The sequence below is a fragment of the Solanum lycopersicum genome, chromosome 10, assembly GCF_036512215.1.
Source record: "Solanum lycopersicum chromosome 10, SLM_r2.1".
NCBI lineage: Eukaryota > Viridiplantae > Streptophyta > Magnoliopsida > Solanales > Solanaceae > Solanum > Solanum lycopersicum.
In genome coordinates, this window is record NC_090809.1 from 51,383,934 (window position 1) to 51,407,659 (window position 23,726).

At 33.1% G+C, this 23,726-nt stretch overlaps 2 protein-coding genes across 2 annotated transcripts; one reads left to right on the forward strand and one right to left on the reverse strand.

The window, feature by feature from the left end:
• Positions 1-298: 298 nt before the first annotated feature.
• On the reverse strand, positions 299-748 carry LOC104649731 (E3 ubiquitin-protein ligase MPSR1-like). The gene has a single exon (XM_069289986.1). It carries the CDS (start codon positions 746-748, stop codon positions 299-301), a length of 450 nt encoding a protein of 149 aa, XP_069146087.1.
• Positions 749-4,580: 3,832 nt separating this feature from the next.
• On the forward strand, positions 4,581-8,422 carry LOC101265488 (isoflavone reductase homolog). The gene is made up of 5 exons (XM_004248665.5): positions 4,581-6,533; positions 6,628-6,762; positions 6,845-7,097; positions 7,523-7,726; positions 7,805-8,422. The coding sequence occupies exons 1-5, from the start codon at positions 6,354-6,356 to the stop codon at positions 7,969-7,971; spliced, it is 939 nt and encodes a 312-aa protein (XP_004248713.1). The 5' UTR covers positions 4,581-6,353; the 3' UTR covers positions 7,972-8,422.
• The last annotated feature ends 15,304 nt before the right edge of the window (positions 8,423-23,726 follow it).

Genomic DNA, 23,726 nt, shown 5'->3' on the forward strand with positions numbered 1-23,726 from the left:
ATGAGTTCACATAATGATCATAAAATAAAAACAATATTAACTAACATGAAAAGAACTTTATACATACAAAATAAAAGAGAGACCACGAGTATAAACTTGGTAAGATATCAAACCATATTATTATTCATTGCGTACAATTCAAAATCATTCAAACAAAATACCATAATTTCCAACAAATATATGATTTAAAAATGAATATTCATAATACACCAACTTTAATAACTAATAGTAGCAATGCAAAATACGTCTACAAAATTGTGTTTGGTTTTTAGATGGTTTATCCTTTATGTAGTCTTGTCTAATTAGTAGGCATCTCAAAGCGGCAAAGTGGACAGTAATGGCTATTCTCTAACCACTTGGTAATGCACTCGGCATGAAACATATGAGAACAAGGCAAGCGCAGTACTTGAGTTTCTTCCCCTAGCTCGTCAAGACATACCAAACACTCATCGTTGCTATTTCTTTCATTAGCTTCCATCGGCTCTAGCAACTCTATTGATGATTTACTTGCGGGCACCATTCCATCTACGGATGATGATTCTTCAAACGCTAACAAAATTCTTCTATCGCAATAGTGATCAATCTGTAATTCCGCATGCACACATACCTCTGACATCTCAGTACTAGCCCTGATGCTTTGCAACTGACGAATAGTTTCTTCAACTATACCGTATTGTTGATCTCCAAACACGTCCTCAAAAGGCCCAAACACATGTGATATAGCGTGATTGAGTTTCTCATAGAACATGTTATCGAAAAGATGAACAATAATTGGAGTTGACGTGGTTGGAGAGTTTTCTAGTATTACACCCCAGTATTCGGGTGGTTGATCATTGGGTCTTATGTACCAATAATGATTTATTAAACTGAAACTAAAGTGAATAATGGTTAAATAGGGTGAAGAAGCAGCAGCAGCAATTGGTGTAACACTAACAAAAGTGTTCTTGAAGCAATGGTGGCATACAAAATCTGTAGGAATCATACTGCAAGTATTGAGAGAAGAAATCAATTATTATTTTTAAAACTAATGGGAGACTTACCTCCTTTCAAAGTTTATTTATAATAAAATATATAATTTACTAGCAAACCTAAACTGTTAAGGAATATGGTAATTATTTAGGAAAGGATAAGTGAGTGGCCGGAAGCCTAATTTGATGAGAAAAGGGAATAAATTAAGAAAAGTAGTACACCTTTTGGAAATATTATTTGTGTTTTTATTTATGGAAAATAACACGTTTTGGAAAATACTTCATAATTCAAATATTATTTGTATTATTTTTGTATGGAGAAGTAATCAATAAAGACGTTGCATTGCTATAACTGTGACGTCAAAGGTATCAATCTGATTAAGTTAATCAACAATGTATTACATCATTCTAGATTAAGTTATGTAAAACTATGCATACCCGTAGATTAAACCAGAGCAGATATCGAAAATTTAAGTTTTTTCTACTTGACAGGATATAGGACATATTGCCTTGTAACTGAATCTGATCACAAATTAAATTATTCTAAATTACCTATCTTTCACGTGGCACAAAAATTAACTATCTTTAAATTAACCATCTAACCAACTTAACCTTTATGTGCAAGGATTTCATGATGCTACTGTATATGGTGCAACGACGGGAGTTCCATACCTCTTCTCTAGTTCACTTCATGGATTTCATCATTCAATCCATGTAGATGGTACTAAGTTTTTTATCAAGATGTTTCTCTTGATTATCGGTTTCCTCTTAGTTGTTTCCTTAATTTTGTAGAGAATATCATAAATTAATTAAGATGTAGCATTGTTAATCATGTGTATATATGTTTAGAGTAGTAGACTTATATTTATGTTTAGCAAAGCAGGGTGCTCAGTTATCCTTCATTATATTCAGAGTTAGCCTTACTTATTGTTGTCCAGATTTATAGCAGGTAAATTCAATCTCATCTTCATACTCTCCAACATATATATATATTCAATATGGCAACTGAATGGAAAATAGTTGAAATAAAAACAATGTATTAAGACTAACGACAACGTAATACAAAGAAAAGTAAAGTTTCTGTTAAACAGAAGATCTACAGATTGGACAATTCTTCTTGCCCCTCAGCAGCCATTGTTGTATGCAATTTGCGTGATATTCATGTCCACAACTGAGTGTACCAATTGTGTCGTTGTTTACATAATCAGATAGACATATGGAACATATCTCTTCTGAATCAACTTTATTAACACAATGATTTGTGGTTTTCATCATCACAATTTCCTCCTCCTGCTGCTGCTGCTGCTGGCTTACTTCAGTGTGATGGGCTGGTAGATCAATCAAAGCTGTATCATCAAATGGCTGTGCGCTGAGACGAGCTATTAATTGATTGACATCATCAGTTGGTTGATGAATGAATTGATGATGATAAGTATAAGGATCCCAGAAAACAGAGTGTGGAGCCAAGTGACGATGAGTATATGGATCCCAGAAAACAGTATTTGTTGAGGGATGATTGTGGGGTTGTGAAGGAAAGAGAGGAGCAGCATTATCAATGACAAAGACACCGTCAATGTATTGACCGTGTGTGAGAAACAGAGCAGGATCCGAATTCATACTCATCATAACAACAAACACAGAAACAAAAGTAAAATTTTGCTTCTTTTCAAGATTAAGTTGGGGTTTTGCAGAACAAAGAAAAGAGAGCTGCAAATATGAATTCAATAGCAAAAGCTCACACACACACATCTATATATACATAGACAGAGAGAGATGGTTACCATAATATTTCCTTAACAGAAAGTTTCCATAAAAAATAAATTGACACGGTTGCCATAATGTTTCCTAAACTAATAAATCGACACGCTTGCCAATTACAAATTAATTACCTTACATATCCTGATTACACGCAATACAAGGAGAGAGAGAAAATCAGAAAAAAATAAAAATAAATCACTTAAATACAAAAAATAATTAGTATTTTGTTAGGTATGTAACTATGTTTGTAATTAAATATATGTAGATTAATATTTTGTTGAAGTGTTAAGTAATATATGTTTTTGTAATTTTTCCTATTTAGTATTATTTGTAGTAAAATATTTGTATCTTTCAAATATATTGTTTATTACTTTCATCATAAAAATTTATATTCCCGTGTTTCAATTTATTTGTTTTATAGTTACTATTTGGACAATCAAAATGGTATACCATAATATTTACAAGTACATTGTAACCACATACCATAGATGGAATCCCTAATTTGATGTCTACAAATGTCTTCGGCATCAAGGTTGTCGGAGTGTAAGCTTGATGATACTCAAAAACAAGGCTTGAAGTATCCATAGAAATAGAGCTATCATCTTTGCAACTTTGTGACTTCAGATTTTTCTATTTGATTTGTGAGAGAAGAGATGAAGATCGTGCAAAGTAGGCTTCAGCTGCGCGATCGGACACCAACTCCGATACTATTCAAGTCTTATCTTCTCTTTACGTTTTAGGAGCGGTGTTTTTGTCTTTCGTCATCTCATAACCCTAATCCATGACTATTAACTTTCCCGAGAAGTCATATTCTAGGAGATTTGATAAATTACGAGAAACTCTTCTTCTATTCTTACCTTACCCTTCATGAAGCCAAGATCTAAGGCTAATTTTCAAAATCTCTTTCCTAAGTTATTCGTCAAAAGGCATGTTTGAAAACTCTCTACTTCAAATTAGTCATACAAGATTCATATTTTATTATTCATATTTACTAAATAACGAATTGAGGTAAGGGTTGAGAGACAATTTCATGAAAATTGATTACAAATAATGTTCCTCTCTTGTTAATTGTGTTCAAATTACTTTATTATTATTTCAGAATTTGGATTATTGGTTTTGAATGAGTGATGTGCCTCGCATGATTTACAAAAAAGATCTATTCCTATAAATAACAGATTAGAAAATGTAAATTATACATAAATTTCATATTGTAAGGACCTGAATTACATTCTATTTCTATTCTTTTTCAATTTACAAAAATCTCTTAAAATTACTGCTATTCGGATACATAGCAAATAAATCAGATACATTAAATTTGATACATTAAAACAATTCAATTACACTTTTAAAGGAAAGAGAATATTAAAACAAATTCAGTTACATTTCTAAAAGTAGAGAATTTACAATTGAATATAAGTTCCACAAATCACTCTAATATAATTGATGTTTTTATACTTTTTAAAAGTTAAATAAAAGAAAGTTATTTTTTTAAAATTAACACATTAAACCAACATCACAAATAGTAAAAAAAGAAACCCAAATAAATAAATAAAATGAAATCAACAATAGAAATAGAGTTACTAGCAGGGAAGCATTTTTTTTCTGTTCGGTGGTGATTTTGGAGTTGAATAAGAGGTCGTTTGTGGTGGCTATTGGTGATTTTGTCCGACTAAAAAAAAAAGAAAAATTACCTAGCTACACGTCATTTATTATCATATTTTCTTATTTTTCTTATTATTTCAAAAGTATCAAAAATGCCCTCTTTTGCTCCCATCATTCTCTTTTTGGAAATTTAAAATTTCGTAACCATGATTTTTTTCCTTTTTAAAGCCACAAATCTCTCCACATTTAGCTACATTAATTCATTTTTCAATTTCAAGTCTTTTCTCTTTTTCAATTAATGATTTCATGTTATTCAAGAGATAGATTTCTTTTCATCACTTCAATTTTTAATTTCTTTTGAACCTTCTTATTTTAGTTTTTCCATCTTAAAAGATTATTGACTTTGTTCGGTCTCTTTACTAGAAGAGGGGTGAAAAACCTTGCCAATGCAGGTGTTGCTTGCTACACTATTAGTAGGTGTACATCGCGACCCTTACTAGATAAAACCCCTTATGAACTTTAAAGGGAAGAAAACCAAACATCTTGCATCTAAGAATATTTGGATATAAATGTTTTTTTCATATTAATGAGAAAAATCTGTTAGGGAAATTTGATTCAAGAAGCGATGAAGAAACCTTTTCAGGATACTCTATGCATAGCAAAGTCAATAGAGTACTGAACAAACAACCATGTGTGTATAAGAAAGTATACATATTGTCTTTTATTATTATAATACTATGACTAACTAGAACTTGCAGGAAGATGATGAAATCTCATAGGCATCTATTGATAATGCAAAGGAACAGGAAAAAGGAACAGATCTCCTCTATGAAAATGATGAGACCAACATCCACAATCTTACACTTTAAAGTGTGAAAAATGACATTTTGGGCGCATCATGGGCGCTCCGCGCTAGCCTCATTTGATTGAGGCATCAAACAGCCCCAGACCAATATCGCTCTCATTCTAGCGAAAAAGTGGAGGAAAAAAAGGTTTGGATAGTGATGGTGGGAGAAAAAAAAGGTTTGGGCAGCCATGGTAGGAGGAAAAAAAAGATATGGGCAACGATGGTCGATGCTGAAAAAGTGGTTTTGGGAAGAAACAAATTCTTTTTTTTTTAGTTTTTTTATCATATAATTTTAATAATTTAAAATTTAAAGCTTAAAATATGACGCTTACTCGCCTTAAATGTGTGTAGTTACACTATCTCGCCAACTCATTTATTTTAATGCCATATAAGCATGGTCAATGATCAGATGGGTTTTAATCTATAGTGTTTTATTTTGTTTAGGGGTTCAGATGATAAAGGGGTAAATAGAAGGATTCAAAATACAAACTGATACAAGTACAAGGGTCTACCAAACCATTTCGTCTTTATACATGTATCTTGAAGATTTTTCAATGTGAAAATGGGAATTATTTGGATGAGATAAAGTGTGGTAAAAATTTAAGAAGGGTTAATTAATCTAGGTTTTTTTTTTGTCTTGAATTTATTCTTTTAAATTCAAAGTTTCTCAACGAATTAAAATTAAAATTACATTAAAGAGTTAAAGAAGCTGGAAAAAAAAAAAGAGACTGTGATGGGAAAGAAAAGTAAGAGAAGATTAAAATTGAAGGCGGAAAAAGTAAGAACTTACATAAGGGTTTTAACCATGGTTGAAGGGATTGGTTTATTTAAACGAATGCTAACCGTCAGATTTTAAAATGAACAAATATCAAAAATTTAAATATGCACTGAATCAATTAGATAGATTATATACTGGAGAGGAGCCTTGTCCTTCCGTTTGCTCTTGAAACATTATGCAAAAAGATAATTATTTATTAGTGGTACTTCCACTTTTTTGTTGGTTATATGTCAATGATGTATATAAGACAATTGTTCACGAGACGCACTCAACGTATGTTGATGGATACTTATGATAAGAATTTTTTTTTAAAAAAACATTGTCGTGTTATAAATAACTAATCATTCTCAATTTGTCCACTATTACTAAGCTCTCTCTCTCATCAAAGCTTTTTCATTCAATGGCCGGAAAAAGTAAGATTTTGTTCATTGGAGGTACTGGTTACATCGGAAAGTTCATCGTTGAAGCTAGTGCTAAAGCTGGTCACAACACGTTTGTCTTGGTCACGGAATCAACTTCCAATCCTACCAAAGTCAAACTCATCGATACGTTCAAGAGTTTTGGTGTCACCTTCCTCCATGTATATCTATCTATCTATCTATATATATATATTATTTTGTTTTTCTTTTGAAATGCAAGAAGATTAACATGATTTATTTGATGCTTAAATGCAGGGTGATTTATATAATCATGTGAGTTTAGTGAATGCAATAAAGCAAGTGGATGTTGTGATTTCTATTGTAGGTCATGACCTTTTAGCTGATCAAGTCAACATCATTGCTGCTATCAAGGAAGCTGGCAATGTCAAGGTAAATTTATATTGTCCTACTTTACTTTCACATTGGTTTAGACAGTTAGAATAAATATATAACCTAATGTTTTTGCTTTCAGAGATTCTTTCCCTCTGAATTTGGGAATGATGTAGATCGTCTCCATACCGTTGAGCCTGCTAAAAAATTATTTAATGCTAAAGCTCAAATTCGCCGCGCTGTTGAAGCTGAAGGAATACCATTCACTTATGTCGTCAACTTCTTTTGTGCTGATTTTTTTCTTCCGAATTTGGCACAACCTGGACATGTAGTTGGACCTTCAGCTGGTCCTCCCAAACACAAAGTTATCATCTTAGGAGATGGCAATACTAAAGGTAATTAATTAAACTACTCCAATTTTGGTTCTAAATTTTATATGAACCAGGGGTGGCTCGACAGTGTTAAAAATAGACATGTGTCTTAAACTCCCAAATTTAAGGGGCCTCATTTTTAATAATTATAGGTTGTAAGTTATTAATTTTTTAAAAATATTGAATACTATTTGTCAAAAAAGTTAATTTTTCATGGAAATATTGGAAGAAAGAAATCTGACATGTTTGAACGACTTTATTGTCTGAAAAACAATTTAAAATAAGAATGATTATATCATCAACTGAAAACTAGAAGAAATCAATTGAATAAAAATTATTAACAATTCAAATTTAAGACACTTGATTTTTGCTTTAGGCGACCATTAATATGCTTGAGCCGTTTCTGATACGAACATGCATGTTGCTATAAATTTCTTTTGTATCTACAGCTGTTTTTAACAAAGGACAAGATTTTGCTACGTATACCATAAAGGCTGTCGATGATCCAAAAACACTTAACAAAATCCTCTACATCAAGCCTCCACACAATATAATTACGTTAAACGAGTTGGTATCGTTGTGGGAGAAGAAAACTGGAAAGAATCTTGAAAGAATATATGTGCCAGGGGAACAAGTTCTCAAGAACATACAAGGTAATTAAACATTCATTCTATCCTTTTTTAAGTTCCATGGGACGTACGTAACTTGTTGTTTGTACATATTTGTTGCAGAAGCCTCATTTCCGTTGAATATGGCATTATCAATCTCTTACCCTGTTTTTGTGAAGGGTGATCATACTAATTTTGAAATTGATCCATCATTTGGAGTTGAGGCATCACAAGTCTATCCTGATGTTAAATATACGCCAGTCGATGAGATACTCAACCAGTTTGTGTGAAATTTTAGATCAATTCCTTCCTATTAAGGAGCGGGAAATTGCACAAGTACCTCCTAGACTATGATAGAAATTTCAGAGATAAACTTGACTAAACTAGGGTCCTATTACCCCTGAACTTTATTTTTTTTGTAATTTTGTGCAGCTTCTCTCTTACATGGCACACCCCGTGACTCTATGCAATTGAGGCGCATGGAAGATTTGGATGCCACGTAAGCCAAAAAAGTTCACAAAATTATAAAAAAAAATTAGTTCAGAAGGTAATAAGACCTTAGTTTAGTTAACATGTATCTCTGGGATTTCGGTCATAGTCTAGGAAAGTATTTGTGCATTTTCCGTTAAGGAGCTAATTCCTAGTTTCAATTTCTATGATGAATAATTGTTATTTTCAGATTCACGTAAAACATTTGACATGTTTTTATATTCTATTGTTGAAAAGTTTCTTTATTCTCAACTAATTTTGTCTAATTGCAGTGTCTATATATTCCTTGTACCTCTATTATTTCATTGATTATATGTTGCCTTCGACCAGTATAGATATTGAGTAACTTTATTAATCAAGGTTTAATACCTCTCTAGTTGGTTATGTGACCTACGAAATAATACTTCTCGTATAGTATATATGAAGTGAAATGAATGGACGATGACGATACGAAGAACTTCTTTACATTTAGGCTAAATACATTGATATCATGGATGATAATGATATGAAGAGCTAGCTTAAATACTAAGCTCTGCTTAACGCATTGAGAGTCTTTAAAATTACTGTATCTAATTCCGAAGATGCTCCAAAATATTCTTTATTGCTCGTTCGAGAAATATTGAACATCTAAACATATGATAAAGTATTCCTAATGTGGGTTCAAATTTTATTTTTTCGCGTGTGTTTTCAAATATTCATTAGATAGAAAAGTTAATTAATCAGTTAAAATATATCACATTCTTTAATTATACAAATTAATCTCAATAAACTATTAATAGAGGTGTGAACAATCAACCCACCCATAAACTGAAACAAAAAAATATTATTGGATTAACGGTAATTTTATCAAAATTGGAAAGAGTTCAATTTTTTAAAAATCAAAATTGTGAACTTTATAAGTACAAACTTCGAACATTTTTCTAAAGTTTGATCTACCTTGTGCAGACCAACTTAGGACTAGGAGTGTGCACTATTCGGGTTAAATAGAATAATCAATTCAAATTAAATCGAAATTTTATTTGGATTGTTTTTTTGATTTTTCAGATTGATTTTGGATTAATAAATGACTTTTTATGGTTTCGGATTTTTAAAAAATGAAAAAATGAATTATTGCTCTCTCTAGATAGATAGATGTATGTCTAGGTTTAGAATTGAGTCGGAGTTAAACCAAATTTTATCTATTTTGGTTATTGCCTTTCACGATGATTATGTTTATATTTTATGGTTGAACATTTTTTTTTTCAAGTTTTTCTTTTTTTTTAAAAAAAAATTATTTTTTAAACCTCCCTAGGAGCTCCCATCCCCTTCGCTCCCTTGATGACTCGAACTCACAATCTTTGGGTTGGAAGTGAGGGTTGCTTATCATCCGATCAACTCCCTCTCATCATGCTTGAACATCAATAATATTTAAGGGATTCAATATTTATTACTTTGGTTATGTTATTAATTATTGACATAACCGAATAACCAAATCAAAAAAGACGAACCATATAAAGGAAAACCAAACCAAACCAAATATATTTTGAATCGGATCGGATTGGGTTGCATTATTACAAAACCGAAAATTAAAAAATTCAAATCGTATGGTGCCAAATCAAACCAAAAACCAAATGCACACCCTAAGGACCCTTTTAACTTAAAATACGGGTTTCACAAAATTAATAATCAAATGTTTCAAACTGAAATTGTGACCTTACTAAAATTTCAATTACAAATTGAGGATCACGGGAAATATCAATTGATAAGGAGAACCTTAACATTCATTATTAAATCGCTATCCCACAATAAGTCACTCCTTTTTAATTGAGGTGGTATAGTTAAAATTTTGAGAGTTCAGGTTTTAAACTTCAACTGTAAATTCAAATATAGTAAAACTATAATTTTAAAAAAGGGAAAAATTTCACAAATTAATACATTTTTTAAAATAATTATTGATTTGAGCGATAATTTTTGTTTATTATCACTTATAGCAATATTGTGATAAATTTGTAATATGTATTAAAAGTGAATTATGTATGCAATATATTTGAATTATAATTGTTTTTGAAATATATTATGTTTGTTTGGTAAAAGATTGTCAGATTGTATTATAAGTGTATTAAAATGTGTGATAAATATATTATCCATCATTAAAACTTATATTATATTTGAATAATAAATTTATATTTGTAATATGTATTAAAATTGTATTATAAATGAATTAAAAGTGGTCAACTGAAAAAAAATGTTATTGCTATAAATGGTAAATATTTTTTTATTATAGTATATTTATGTAAGTTTAAAATTTATTTATTCAAAAACTCCTCCATCCAAAGAATATTATACATCACAATAATTAACTTTAAATATTTAGAACACCTAATAAAAAAATTGGTGCCAAAGAATAACTTAATTTGATTCTCGAAATTCAACTGTGTTACATAAATTGAATGAACCAACAGGTGTAATTATTATTATTATTATTATTTTTTGAAAAGAACTACTTAATAACATAAGCATTCCTACCATACTAATTCTCCATATAGAGTGTGTTTGGTATGAAGGAAAACATTTTCTGGAAAATGTTTTTCAATTTTCCCATGTTTGGTTGGGACAAAAGTTTTGGAAAATGTTTTCCAGATCAATTCATTTTCCTCAAAATTAAGGAAATGATTTCCCTTCAAAAATTAAGGAAAACATTTTCCAAAACTCTGCTCCAATTTCAAATTACATTTTTTTTAGGAAAAACGTCAATTTTAAAAAAATATTTTCAATTTTAAAATTTTAAATTTTTTTTTCACCCAATACCTGACCTCCCCACCCACCCACCAGCCAGCCACCCCCTCCCAAAACAGTAATTTTTCTTTATTAATTTTTTTTAACTTCAAATTTTTAATTTTAAACTCCTACCCCCCCTATCGGCCCCCTACCCACCCCCAACCCCCCCCCCCCCCCCAAAAAAAAATTAATTTTATTTTTTTAAAATACTATCAACTTCAAATTTTTATTTTTTCACTTCAACACCTCCACCCCACCCACTACCCCCCCCCCCAAACCACTACCACCACCCCAAAAAAATAATAATTTTATTTTAAAATATTTTCAATTTCATAAATTATTTTTTACTCTAGTAAAAATAAAAGATGTCTCTCAAAAACATTTTTCGTTCGTAAATCAAATACTAAAAATTATTTCCGGAAAATATTTTCTACTCACCAACCAAACATGAGAAAATAAGTCCAAAATCTACTTGTTTTCCAGGAAAACATTTTCTGGAAATCATTTTCCATGAAAAACATTTATCTCCATACCAAACACACCCATAGTTTTAAATAGTTACATATTGTCTTCATATACACATAGATAGGGGTGGGCATGGTATAGTTCAATACGATATTTCAAAGTTTCGATACCATACTAAGTTACTCCTTTTTAATTTATGTGATATAATTAAAATTTTGAGAGTTCTAAACTTTGATCATAATTCACACATAGTAAAACTTCAAAAATAAAATTTATATATTTAAAAATTCAGTCAAAAGAATGTTATGTAGATCACAATAATTGACTTGAAATATTTAGAACATGTAGATCTCCTATTGGATGAATTAACGTTGGTGAAGCTGAGTTGATAAGAACAGACTTAATTCATCAAGCTATAGAGAAAGTAAAGATCATTCAAGAAAGGTCGAAAACAACGCAAATTCTTCAAAAATCATACACTAATGTTAGGAGAAGAGACTTGGAGTTTGAGATAGATGATTGGATCTACTTGAAGGTGTCACCCATGAAAGGTGTTACGAGATTTGGTAAGAAAGAAAAATTTCTTCCCCGATATATTGGTCCTTATAGGATATACAAGAGAATTGGCGATGTAGATTACGAGTTGGAGCTACCGCTAGAGTTAGTATTAGTCCATTGGGTGTTTCACATTTCTATGTTGAAGAACTGTATGAGTGATGCTTCACTTATAATACCTACTGAGAATATTGATGTTAAGGACAACCTATCTTATGAGGAGATACCCGTTGATATAATTGATCATCAGGTTTGCAAATTGAGAACCAAGGAGGTATCATTAGTTCAAATCTTGTGGAGGTATCAGTTTTTTAGAGAAAGCTACTTGGGAGGCTGAGAAGAATATGAAGAAGAGATATCCACATCTCTTTACTTCTGGAGAAATTTCAGACCAAGGTAATGAATTTTGTAGAACATTTTTTAAATTAATATACTATGTTGTGTTCAATTGTATGTTGGGTGTTTGAGTTGCCAACCTTAGTCATAATTAGAGCGACTCATTCGATGACGAATGTTTTCAAGGGGAAGATATTGTAACACTCGAATTTAGAAAGATCTAAATTAAGAATTGGGCAAGTTAGTCTTAAATTATGAGTTTTGGGTCAACTTCAAATGACCATAACTTTCAGCACATGATAATTTAGGTGGATCATGAGATATCAAATGAAAGATCTTTGATTCGTCTTTCCAACGCTATCGAGTTTGCTAAATTTCAAGTTTGAATGATGGAGATTGCCTGTTTGAATTAAGACTGTCCAACTAAGGAAAGTTCATCGGAATTAAAGAGGGGTATTTGGTCTTTTCTTACAGAATAAGATTTCAACGTTTTTAGCAATATTTTAGGGGTATAATCTAACCTAGATCATTTTTTCAATTCTAAAATACGCTTAGAGTTTTAGAGAGAAGTTCAAGAAGAGAAGAAAGAGGAAAAAGGTTCAAGCGCACAAGGTTTTCTTGCAATTATAGAGGGATTTCGATGAAGATTTGGTCCTAACGAGGTATCTAAGCTTTGTTAATTCGTTCATCCTCACTCCAATCATGAGTTTCTTTAGTAAATTTCGTCCATGATAATCCATGTGAGGTTCTTGATTAGTTTCATTCTTAAATCTTGATTATTGTGTTTTCGGTTAGTTTCTGAGGTAAATGCTATGATTTTGAGAATTGTTTTTTAGTATATTTTCGTTTACTTATGTTGGTATACAAATCTAAGAGAGTTAGAAGAAATCGATTGATTCTAGATGATTTGGGGCAAAATTTGAGGAAGAAAATTTCGTCCAAAAAATCTGGGGAGGGGGTGGCGCGGCACGCTCTAGATGAGTCAGAGGGTGTGGCATGCGTGCCAGCAGTGTGTCATATTTGGGTTTCAGATGTTTGGGCTGACTCCAGGAATGCGCCATGGTCGCCTTCCCCATCGATTTTCAGTCGTTTGTTTCGTCTAAGTTCTCTTAAAATATACCCATACTCTCCTGCCGATTATAACTATCCAAACTACATCTAATCATTGAGAAATATGTGTATCCAATCAATAATTCTTGAATTCACAATTTTTATATATAAGATAGAGTCAAGAGTAAAGTTCGAGGGAGTTCTTCTGAGTCATTTCAGAAATCTTTTGCAAACTTTTAGAACTTGTCTAAGACTTAAGCACTTGAGTATAAGGTTGAGGAGAGTTTCATTTTTCAAAATGATATGTGTGAACTAAGTATTCCCAAGAGAAAATATTTTTTCATTTAAAATGAGAGGAAACCTTGATTCAAATAAGTTTATGAGAAGTTTTGAGCACCGTCTCTTTTAAGAGAACCTTTAGAGTAATAATCTCAAAGCACGAGGCTAAGTAAACGTTTTTAAATATATGAGCACAATTTATATTATTGGGAGTAGTATTGAGCACTGATACGGGACGAGTTCAGAAAACTCAAAGTCCTCATAAACCATGTATTCCAACATGGGTAAAGGGTCATATACCTTTTAGATGATTCCTTATTGATTTTTAAGTATACATTAGTGGATCCACTTAGTTAATGATTTCCTGTACTCCAAAAATGTATAGGACAATTCTGACAACGTGGGCGAGACATCATACCATCAGATAGCTCATAGTGATGGTTATCGATGGGTGAGACGTCATATAATCAGATAGCTCATAGTGATGGTTATCGATAGAGAATCTCTAAATTAATAGTAAAGGAGTTTTATTGTATTTTTAAATACGTTGAGTCACAAATTATTGTTTTAAAGGTTTCTTTGTAATTCATCTTATTATTGCTTTTATATTGAACTAAATTGAATACTTCTGAGTTCTTGAGTATCTTTTAGTCCTTGAATATCCTTGACTCAAGTTGAGCTGAGGTAAATATGATTTTCTTTTATCAATTCAAGATTGCAGGTTATATTATGTTCCTCTCACATGCTCGTAAGTTCAATGTATTGTTGTCATTTGAATTGTATCGTTTCATGATGCAAATAGAGTTTACCAAGGTCATTAACAGGTGCTTCGTTGATACCACTTGCAGTTCGAGTTAACTTTGGTGAGCCTCCTTGCTTTTGAAGAATTCCATTTACTTTTCAATTTTGATTGGATGTCGTGGGTCTTGTCCCGACTTTCATCTTTGTCATTTAGAGGCTTCATAAAATAGACATTAGAGTCTGAGAAGTCTGTTATTTAATTTTGTTAAATGTTTTAAAAACTTGAGTTGCTTATTTCTGGCTAGTTAAATATTATAATATATGAGTTAATCATATGAGACATTTGAGTTAAAGCTTTATATTTGAGTTCATCTTATGTTGAGTAAGTCTTCTGTTGAGAGTTGAGTCAGGTCAAGGGTTCTCTTGGTGCCAGCAATGGTTCTCGACTGTCACTCGCATTCGGGGTGTAGGTTTGGGGCGTGACAAACTTGGTATCAGAGCCCATTGTTTAAAAAACCTAGAATGTCTATGAAGTCGTGTCTATAGATTCCTAGTTAGCAGTGTGAAGTGCGCAACATCTATAATCAGGAGGCTGAGACATTTATGAAACAATTCCTATCTTTCATACGCTTTCTCATGTGATAGAATTTAACTCTATAAAGTTACGTTCTAATTCGTGTTTGCATGTATCTTCAGATCATGCCTCGACGAAAAGTTGTTCGAGGTCATCCCACTAGGAGGAATTTTAATCCTCAGAATCAAGGGGTTCCCAATGCACCAAAAGTGCAACCCCAAGGAGAGGTCACTAATGCTGAATTCCGGGATGCTATCTGGATGTTGAGTCAAGTGGTGGTGCCAATCAAGTTGGTCGGCAAAGAGGGAATCGACAAGATGTGACTGATACATCCAGGATTCGTGAGTTCTTAAGGATGAATCCTCCAGACTTCACCAATTCAAGTGTCACTGAGGACCTAAAGAATCTTGTGGAAGAGTTGCAGAAATTATTTGAGGTGATGCATGTTGCAAATGAATGAAGGGTATTACTAGTCTTTTATATTCTCTCGAAATTTCTATTATCTTATTTATGCATGCTTAGTGGTTTGTGTGGGATCTCTCAGGATCCTATATACCATATTACACCTAGGGTATACCTTGGATTTATCGTGACAACTTTAATAAAAAATAATTATAATAAAATGCTCACAATAACCCAAAGCACTGTCTTGCACTTGCACATAAAGTTACAGTTAGACCTCACAGTGTCCAAAAATGGATAAATTGAAACATTATGCATGTCTTTGTTTTTGGTACCACCAATTTTTGTTGGTTATGTGCCAATTGATAAAGACAATTGTCCACATCTTGCAGCTAAACAAAATAATTTCTACGGCTGGAATTTTTTACACGTTTTTTTAATGTTCGATACTCGACAGTAAAATATACAGCTCCATTATGTTATTTAGAATTGTTTTGGTAATTACTCAGGAGGGTACTTAAATTTTTTATGGATAAAAATCAGTTATTTATGCAATAATTAAGAAAAGGCACAACTTTGATAAATATATTGCAGTCTTTAATTAATAATTATCATCATTTTATCATTATTAATATTCATACATTTTTATTAAAAAAATATTTTAGTAATCAAACTGTAAGAGTTTTTCACTTTTAGTATACTATGTGCGCAATGTGCAAATTTATTATTATAAACTGTGAAATTTGTATCGTTTGATCTATGATAGTCGATAAGAGGGTCATTAGTATTTTATGTTATAGATCAAATTTTTATATTATTGATATCATGATATTTATTCTTTATGCTATCATGTTTTAATGTTGTGATAGGGTATTTAATAATAGATAAATATTAAAGAAGCAACTATCATAAAAAATGATATTGTCAAAAATAATAGTTTTAGATGATTATGTCTAGAAATTGATAGAATATAGAGATTTCATAGCACTATGTTCTTGAGGTAACTTTATTCCTTCTATATTATTTCTCTTATACTTTTCATCCTTTTCCTTCATCAAAATATATAAACATTATGTTAGGACCGGGAAATAAGCAGGTGTAAACGCGGAAGCTAGCAAAGCAAACCTCGAAAGACCACGAGTAAGAAGACAACGAGAAATATACCAAAAGACACAAAGATTTAACGTGGTTTGGTCAATCGACCTACCCCCACAAAGGAGATGAGCAATCCACTATAAACATGAGAGTACAAAATACAGAGGGAAACAACTTCAACCAATTCACTCGGAATACATGAGAGGTTCACAAATTCTCCCTCTAACCAAAACTCTCAAAGCCCTTAAAAGTACATTGTGAATGCTAATTAAGTTAGAAAGAACATGCCTCTATTTATAGAGTCCTAAACTTTTTCCTACCAAAAAAGAATAGTCAATTCAAAACCTTTTCCTAAAAGGAAAACCTATTTATGGTAAGAAATCAGGGCAAATAAAACCCAACACATTACTCCATAATTAGTGTAAATATTAGATAAGGGTGTTAATAACTACTTAAAGATTATCTTGACTATTATCATAATTTGTGTTGTACCTTTTCCAAAATAATTAGAATTATTGAAAGTTTAATGTTTTACTTCTTTTCTCAGTAATATGATTCTAAAACTGAAGATATATAAAATTGTGCTATAGATATATGATACTTCTAAAATTGAAGATAGATAAAATTGTGTTATATATATATATATATATATATATATATATATATATATATATATGATACTTAAGCTACATATTTTGTGAGTTGTGTTATAGATATCTGATACTTAAGCTACATATTTGACCCAGTCTTTACTTTGAATATGTAAAAGATTGGATTTTATAATAGATGGTATTCCTTGTATATGTTCCTTTCAATTGGTTTGTCAAGACCTTGACTCTTTTACCAATATTGCTATCCCACTTGAAAATGTAATGTAAAGTTGACTTGGTGAAAAAATCCATTATAAAAAGTATATATGATTAAACTCTAAAGATTATTTGACCTTTTGCTTTGTATATAGTCATCGCAAACATAAATGTACAAGAAATTATTTGTGAACGAATTGGAATGCCTATCCTTCATTTTCAAGAGAGAAACTTAAGAACTATTTTCACCAATTTTGAAGGCATATTTCTCTTCTCAGCAATTTATGAGAGTGATTGACAAATTAAGTTTTGATTTTAGAACAATCAAAAGGAAGAAGCTTTTTTAAATTCATCTTATGAGTTAGGCCATTCATTGCTGAAATTTATGGTTTAATGTTTAACAAGAAGATACTTGGATCAACCTAAGTATTTCATGTATGGCAGAAGATTTCTATTGGCGAAGTATCAATAGGGAGGTTCAAGGTTGGAAGAGGAGATAAGTTAAGCAAATGAGCATTGTAAAGGCAAGCAAGCAAAAGTTCAGAATTCATATATTGTAACAACTTCAGCTTACTTTCCAATAGAAGTTAGTAGTGGAAGGAGTATTAGTTAATATAGGAGATGGGGAAGGAGTGAATTGCAAATAACGAAGGGCCTGGATCAAAAGTAGCTAAATGAAGTTCAACGTCTGAGATTAGTCGAGAGGTTATCATATACACGTTGAGGGAAAGAGTTGAGACGTGAAAAAGAAACTACTATCCTACAATTCTCAACTTCTTTCTTGCCTCTTCTCTCTTCTTTTCAACTTTGTTTTAATCCTGCCTTCTTCTTCTTTCGTTTCAGATTGAGACCAATGAGCTTCATCTTCCTATCTTTATTTAGTTTTGTTTCAATTCTGTAAATTAGTTGAGTTATTGTTAGATTGTTAGTTTCACTTTCAGATAATCAAACATTGTTCCACAAATATTGACTATGTTTTAGTTTAGTTACTGTTCTATGAGTTTCGAGTTAAATTCATAACAATTCGTATCAGAGTCACTGCTTCCACAACTGTTGTTGGTCATTTATGGCTGAAAGCACTAAAATGCGAAGTATGGACGACAAGTTAGCCCAACATGATGAACTGCTAATCGAATTCCGGAATGGACAACAACCTTTGACGACCACTTATCATGGAATTCGGAGTACTTTAGAGCTTCTACTAGAGCGTATTAATGTCATGAAGCATGGCCAGGCGAGAGGTGATAGGATCATTCCTCTTTCTGATGCTCGATCGGCTCGACCCAATCTGATACATGTTCCTACCCCTAAACGGGAGCTTTCTAGCTTCGAAGGCTTCAATCCTAAGGTATGGATTTGTAAGTGTGAGCGTCACTTCAATATCTATAGAATTGATGATGCCTAGAAAGTCAAGGGTGCAACCCTTTACTTGAATAGAGATGCAAAGATCTAGTATAATTCCTTGAGTAGAGGTCCAGTTACTTGGGGAAAATTAAGAGAGGAAATTTGTGATAGGTTTGGAGATGTTCTGATGGAAGATGTGGTATAAGAGTTTAACAAACTCAACCAAACTGGGGGAGTTGAGGATTTTTTACGAAAATTTGAAGATCTAAAGGCTCAAATGATCATGTGAAACCTTGCATCAAATGAATTAAACTTTTTGTCTAACTTCATTGGAGGCGTCAAAGAGGAGATTAAATTTGTTGTGAAAATGTTCAAGCCTAATACCTTAGTTTTGCTATTCAACAGGTTAGGATGCAAGAAAAAGCAATCGAGGCCGCATTGAAGAAGAATAGAGTGCCTCCCAAAATGATAGGATATGTCCTTAATGCAAATAAATCTATGTTTCCTAGATCAACACCTACCACTCAGAAACCTGCACCTCTCAGACTCCGCTCTAAAGTGTATGAACATCGAAAGGCTAATCAACTCTGTTTTAGGTGTGTTGAAAGGTACACTCCAGGTCATACCTGTAGAATAAAGCAATTAAAATGTATTTCTGGTGGTTCTGAAGTATTACCTCTGCAATTAGATGATCCGCATGAGGTGGACGTTGAGGTGACTGCTGATCTTGAAGCTGACATACTGAGGCTCTATGTCTTAGTGCTCTGTCGGGAAATTGTAATGGGGTCAATACCGTTCGGGTTGCAGGTCGGGTAAAAAAGAGGGCCCTTTCCACTTTAGTCAACTTTGGCAGTACCACAACTGGGTAAATGAGTTAACTGTAGTGGAAACTGGTTATCGGTCTTGTTATGTGCAACCAATCAGAGTAATTGTTGCTGATGGCAATTATGTTTGCAATTCCAGGTGCCCTAAATTTACTTGGAAAATGTGGAGCAAAATCTTTGTGGAAGACTTGCGAATCCTCAAGCTAGGGGTTTATGACGTTATATTAGGTAATGACTGGATGAAGAAGTACAACCCTACTAAGTTTGACCATGAGAAACAATGTGTGACCATTGGGAGAAAAAGTAACAAGGTGATTTTAAGGTCAATTTCGGACGAGGGTCAGATTAGCATGATCACTGGTAATACTATGAGTAAAGTATTTTCGAAGGGCCAAACCATTATGGCTCATTTGTTCCTTTTCCAAGCTACTGGTAATGAAGTTGTAGAAGAGGTGAATAGTTCAATACAAGAGGTACTGTCTCACTACACTAATGTGTTTGGTGAACCCAAATCTTTGACACCTGCAAGATTCCTTGGTCATACTATTCCCTTGATCATACACATCACCAGTATCTCTCAGACCTTACAAATATAACTACTACAGAAGGAACAACTGGAGAAACAAATAAAGAAATGCTCAGTAATGAAATCATCCAATGCAGCCAGTTACCTTTTTCTTCACCAGCCTTGTTGGTTAAGAATAAAGATGGAACTTGGAGGTTTTGTGTGGACTATAGGGGTCTAAATGAAATAACCATTAAAGATAAGTACTTTATACCAATAGTGGATGACTTATTGGATGAATTACAAGAGTCTGTGATTTTTCCAAAGGTGGATTTGCCAGCTGATACCATCAGATCAAGATGAAGCCTGAATATGTGTTCAAAACTGCATTTAGGACCCATGTGGGTCATTATGAGTTCAAGGTAATGCCCTTTGGGCTCAACTGCAACCTTCGAGGCACTAATGAATCAGGTATTTCGGCCCCTACTCAGAAAGTTTGTCTTGGAGTTTTATTGATGAAATACTAGTGTATAGTAGGTCTCGTACAGACCATGCAGTTCACCTAAAGCTATGTTTGAAGTGCTTAGAAAACAATCGTTGTATGATAAGAGATCTAAATGCTCATTTAGTTAATCACAAGTGGAGTATCTAGTACATATTAATACTTCTGAAGGGGTGTCTACCGATCCAAGCAAGGTCTGGTCTATGAGTGAGTGGCTTACCGTTACCACCTTGCGAGAACTTAGAATTTTTGGGGGCTTACGGGCTATTATAGAAAGTATGTCTGCAACTATGACATTTTTTGCAGGCCACTAACAGATTTATTGAGAAAGGATGCTTTTAGGTGGAATGAAGAGGCTGATCAAGCCTTTATATCTTTGAAACATGCCATGTCCACTACTCATGTTTTGGCTTTACTTGATTATATTAAAGAGTTTATTGTTGAGACTAATGCAAGCTTAACCGGAATTTGTGTTGTTCTTATGCAAGGCAGTAGAACCATAACTTACTTCAGTAAAGTTTTGGCTCCTAGGCATAAAGGGAAATCCATCTATGAGAAATAATACATGGCAGTTCTTAATGTTATAGACAAATGGAGAGTATATCTTCAATATAAGCACCTTGTGGTCAAAATCGACCATCACAACCCAAAGTATTTCCTGGAGCAAAAAGTTACATCTGTTGTGCAATAAAAGGGTCTAACTAAACTGTTTGGTCTAGACTATAAGGTATAGTACAAAAAGGGTGCTAAGAACAAGATGACAGATGCATTATCTAGGCAATTTGAGGATAAGGAAGGCAGCATTCTCCATGCCTTAGCAGGTGTGTCATCTATTTGTGCTATGATGCCTACTTGGGTGTAATAAATTCATAAAAGCTATGAAGAAGATCTTGAAGTCACTGCACTAATATCTGAGTTCTATGTGGCTCACTTGGGTCCTAATCTATTCCATTATTCATCTGGTTTTCTAAAAAGAAAGGGCAAGGTTTATGTGGGCAACACTAGTGGGTTAAGACACCAACTGATCACCGTCTTTCATGACTCACATGTTGATGGTCATTCTGGATAGTTAGGTACCTATAAAAGGTTAGCACAAGTGTTTTATTGACCTAAAATGAGGCAAATGGTAATACATGTGGAGGTCTGTGATGTGTGTCAACGAAGTAAAGATGAGAATGTGCCTTATACAGGGTTATTACAACCCTTCCCATTCTTGATCAAGCATGAAGGCATGTAAGCTAGACTTTTATCAAAGGACTGCCTAAGTCGAGAGGAAAAGAAGTAATTCTAGTGGTGGTGGTTAGGAGGACCAAGTTTGCACACTTTATGGCCTTATCCCACCCTTATACAGTCGGCACAATAGCAACCAAATTCTTTAAGCATGTACATACTCTTCATGGGTTGCGTGAGTCCATTGTGTTCGACAGGGACAATATATTTTTGACCAGTTCCTGGCAGAATTATTTAGATTACTGGGAACTCAGTTGCACTACAACACTGCCTATCACCCTCAAAGCGATGGACATACTCAGAGAGTTAATAAGTGCATCAAAAACTACCTCAGATGCATGATCTCTCATAGACCAACTCAGTGGAGGAAGTGGTTGCCTCTTTCTGAATGGTGGTAGAACACAAACTTTCACAGTGGTATTCAATGCACTCTGTTTGAAGCATTTTATGGTTATAAACCTCCTCATTTGGCTATCGGCTCTATGCCTAACACTGCAGTCTCTGCAGTTGAAAATGTAATCATGAAGAGACAGCAACTTCAACAACTCCTCCTGGACAATATGTTAAAAGGTCAAGAGAAAATGAAAATGCATGTAGATCAGAGAGGAACAGAAAGGGAATTCCAGGTGGGTAATTTAGTGTTCCTCAAACTCCAGTCATACAGGCAGACTTCATTAGCATTGGGAAGGAACCTCAAGCTTAGGTCCAAGTACTATGGTCCTTTTGTTGTTCTCAAGAGGGTAGGATAGGTGGCTTACAAACTGGCTCTTTCGATCGAGTCCAAGATCCATCCTGTTTTTTCACGTATCACTTCTCAAGAAGAAAATTGGCAATAGAGTGGTAGTGCAGACCACTTTGCCTACTACCAATGCAGTTGGCCAGTTTCTTGTTAAGCCTCTCCAAATATTGCAAAGGTAGATGGTTCGTACAGGTAATGTGGCAGGGTTGAAGGTCTTGGTTCAATGGTCAAATCTTCCACATGAAGAAGCAACTTGGGAGGACTATGCAGATTTCAAAGCCAAGTTTCTGGACTTCGACACCCTTCCTTGAGGTCAAGGATGTTTTCCATGGGGCAATGTGTAACAACTTCAGCTACTTTCCAATAGAAGTTAGTAGTGGAAGGAGTATTAGTTAATGTAGGAGATGCGGAAGGAGTGAATTGCAAATAATAAAGGGTCTGGATTAAAAGTAGCTAAATGAAGTTCAACGTCTGAGATTAGTCGACAGGTTATCATATACACATTGAGGGAAAGAGTGGAGACGTGAAAAGAAACTTGTAGCCGATAATTCTCAACTTTTTCCTTGTCTCTTCTCTCTTCTTTTCAACTCTGTTTTGATCCTATCTTCTTCTTCTTTCGTTTCAAATTGAGATCAAGGAGCTTCGTCTTGCTATTTTTATTTAGTTTTGTTTCAATTCTGTAAATTAGCTGAGTTATTGTTAGATTGTTAGTTTCACTTTCAGATAATCAAAAACGGTTCCACAAATATTGACTGTGTTTTAGTTTAGTTATTGTTCTACTAAATTTCAAGTTAAATTCATAACAGATATATAGGATGGTATTAATTGGCTGCGAGTGTGATAATGATATATATTGTTCATTTGGTAATGAAATTTTACTTACAAAAATTGATTTCTTCGAACCTCTTTATTCTGACATTAGTCCCCTTTATGTCCATATGAGCTATTCCTCAAGACCCCTAATACCTCTTAGTTATTCCTCTATCAGATAAAAAGATAGTCTCATAGAGAAATGGTGGTTATGTAACTTTTAAAATAAAATTGCTTGTATAGTATATGAAGTGAGTGACTGAATGAATGGATGACGATGATATGAAGAGCTTGACATCTAGGCTTAATATATACATCGATAACATGAAAGATGATGAAATGAAGAGCTTAACATCTAGACTTAATACATCGATAACATGGAAGATGATGAAATGAAGAGCTTAACATATTGACAATCTCTCCAAATTCGCAAAAAAAATTATTTAGACTCTTGAATTATGACATGTTTCAATTGAACATCTGACTGAACACATAACAAAGTGCTCCTAGTAACACTCTCGATTCAAATTTTAATTCTTTTG

Excerpts from the sequence above, each read along its gene's own strand:
- LOC104649731 (XM_069289986.1), bottom strand. The coding sequence starts at position 748 with ATGTTCTATGAGAAACTCAATCACGCTATATCACATGTGTTTGGGCCT.
- LOC101265488 (XM_004248665.5), top strand. The coding sequence starts at position 6,354 with ATGGCCGGAAAAAGTAAGATTTTGTTCATTGGAGGTACTGGTTACATC. Across the intron at positions 7,098-7,522 it reads AGGAGATGGCAATACTAAAG|CTGTTTTTAACAAAGGACAA; the intron begins GTAATTAATTAA and ends TTGTATCTACAG. Across the intron at positions 7,727-7,804 it reads AGTTCTCAAGAACATACAAG|AAGCCTCATTTCCGTTGAAT; the intron begins GTAATTAAACAT and ends TATTTGTTGCAG.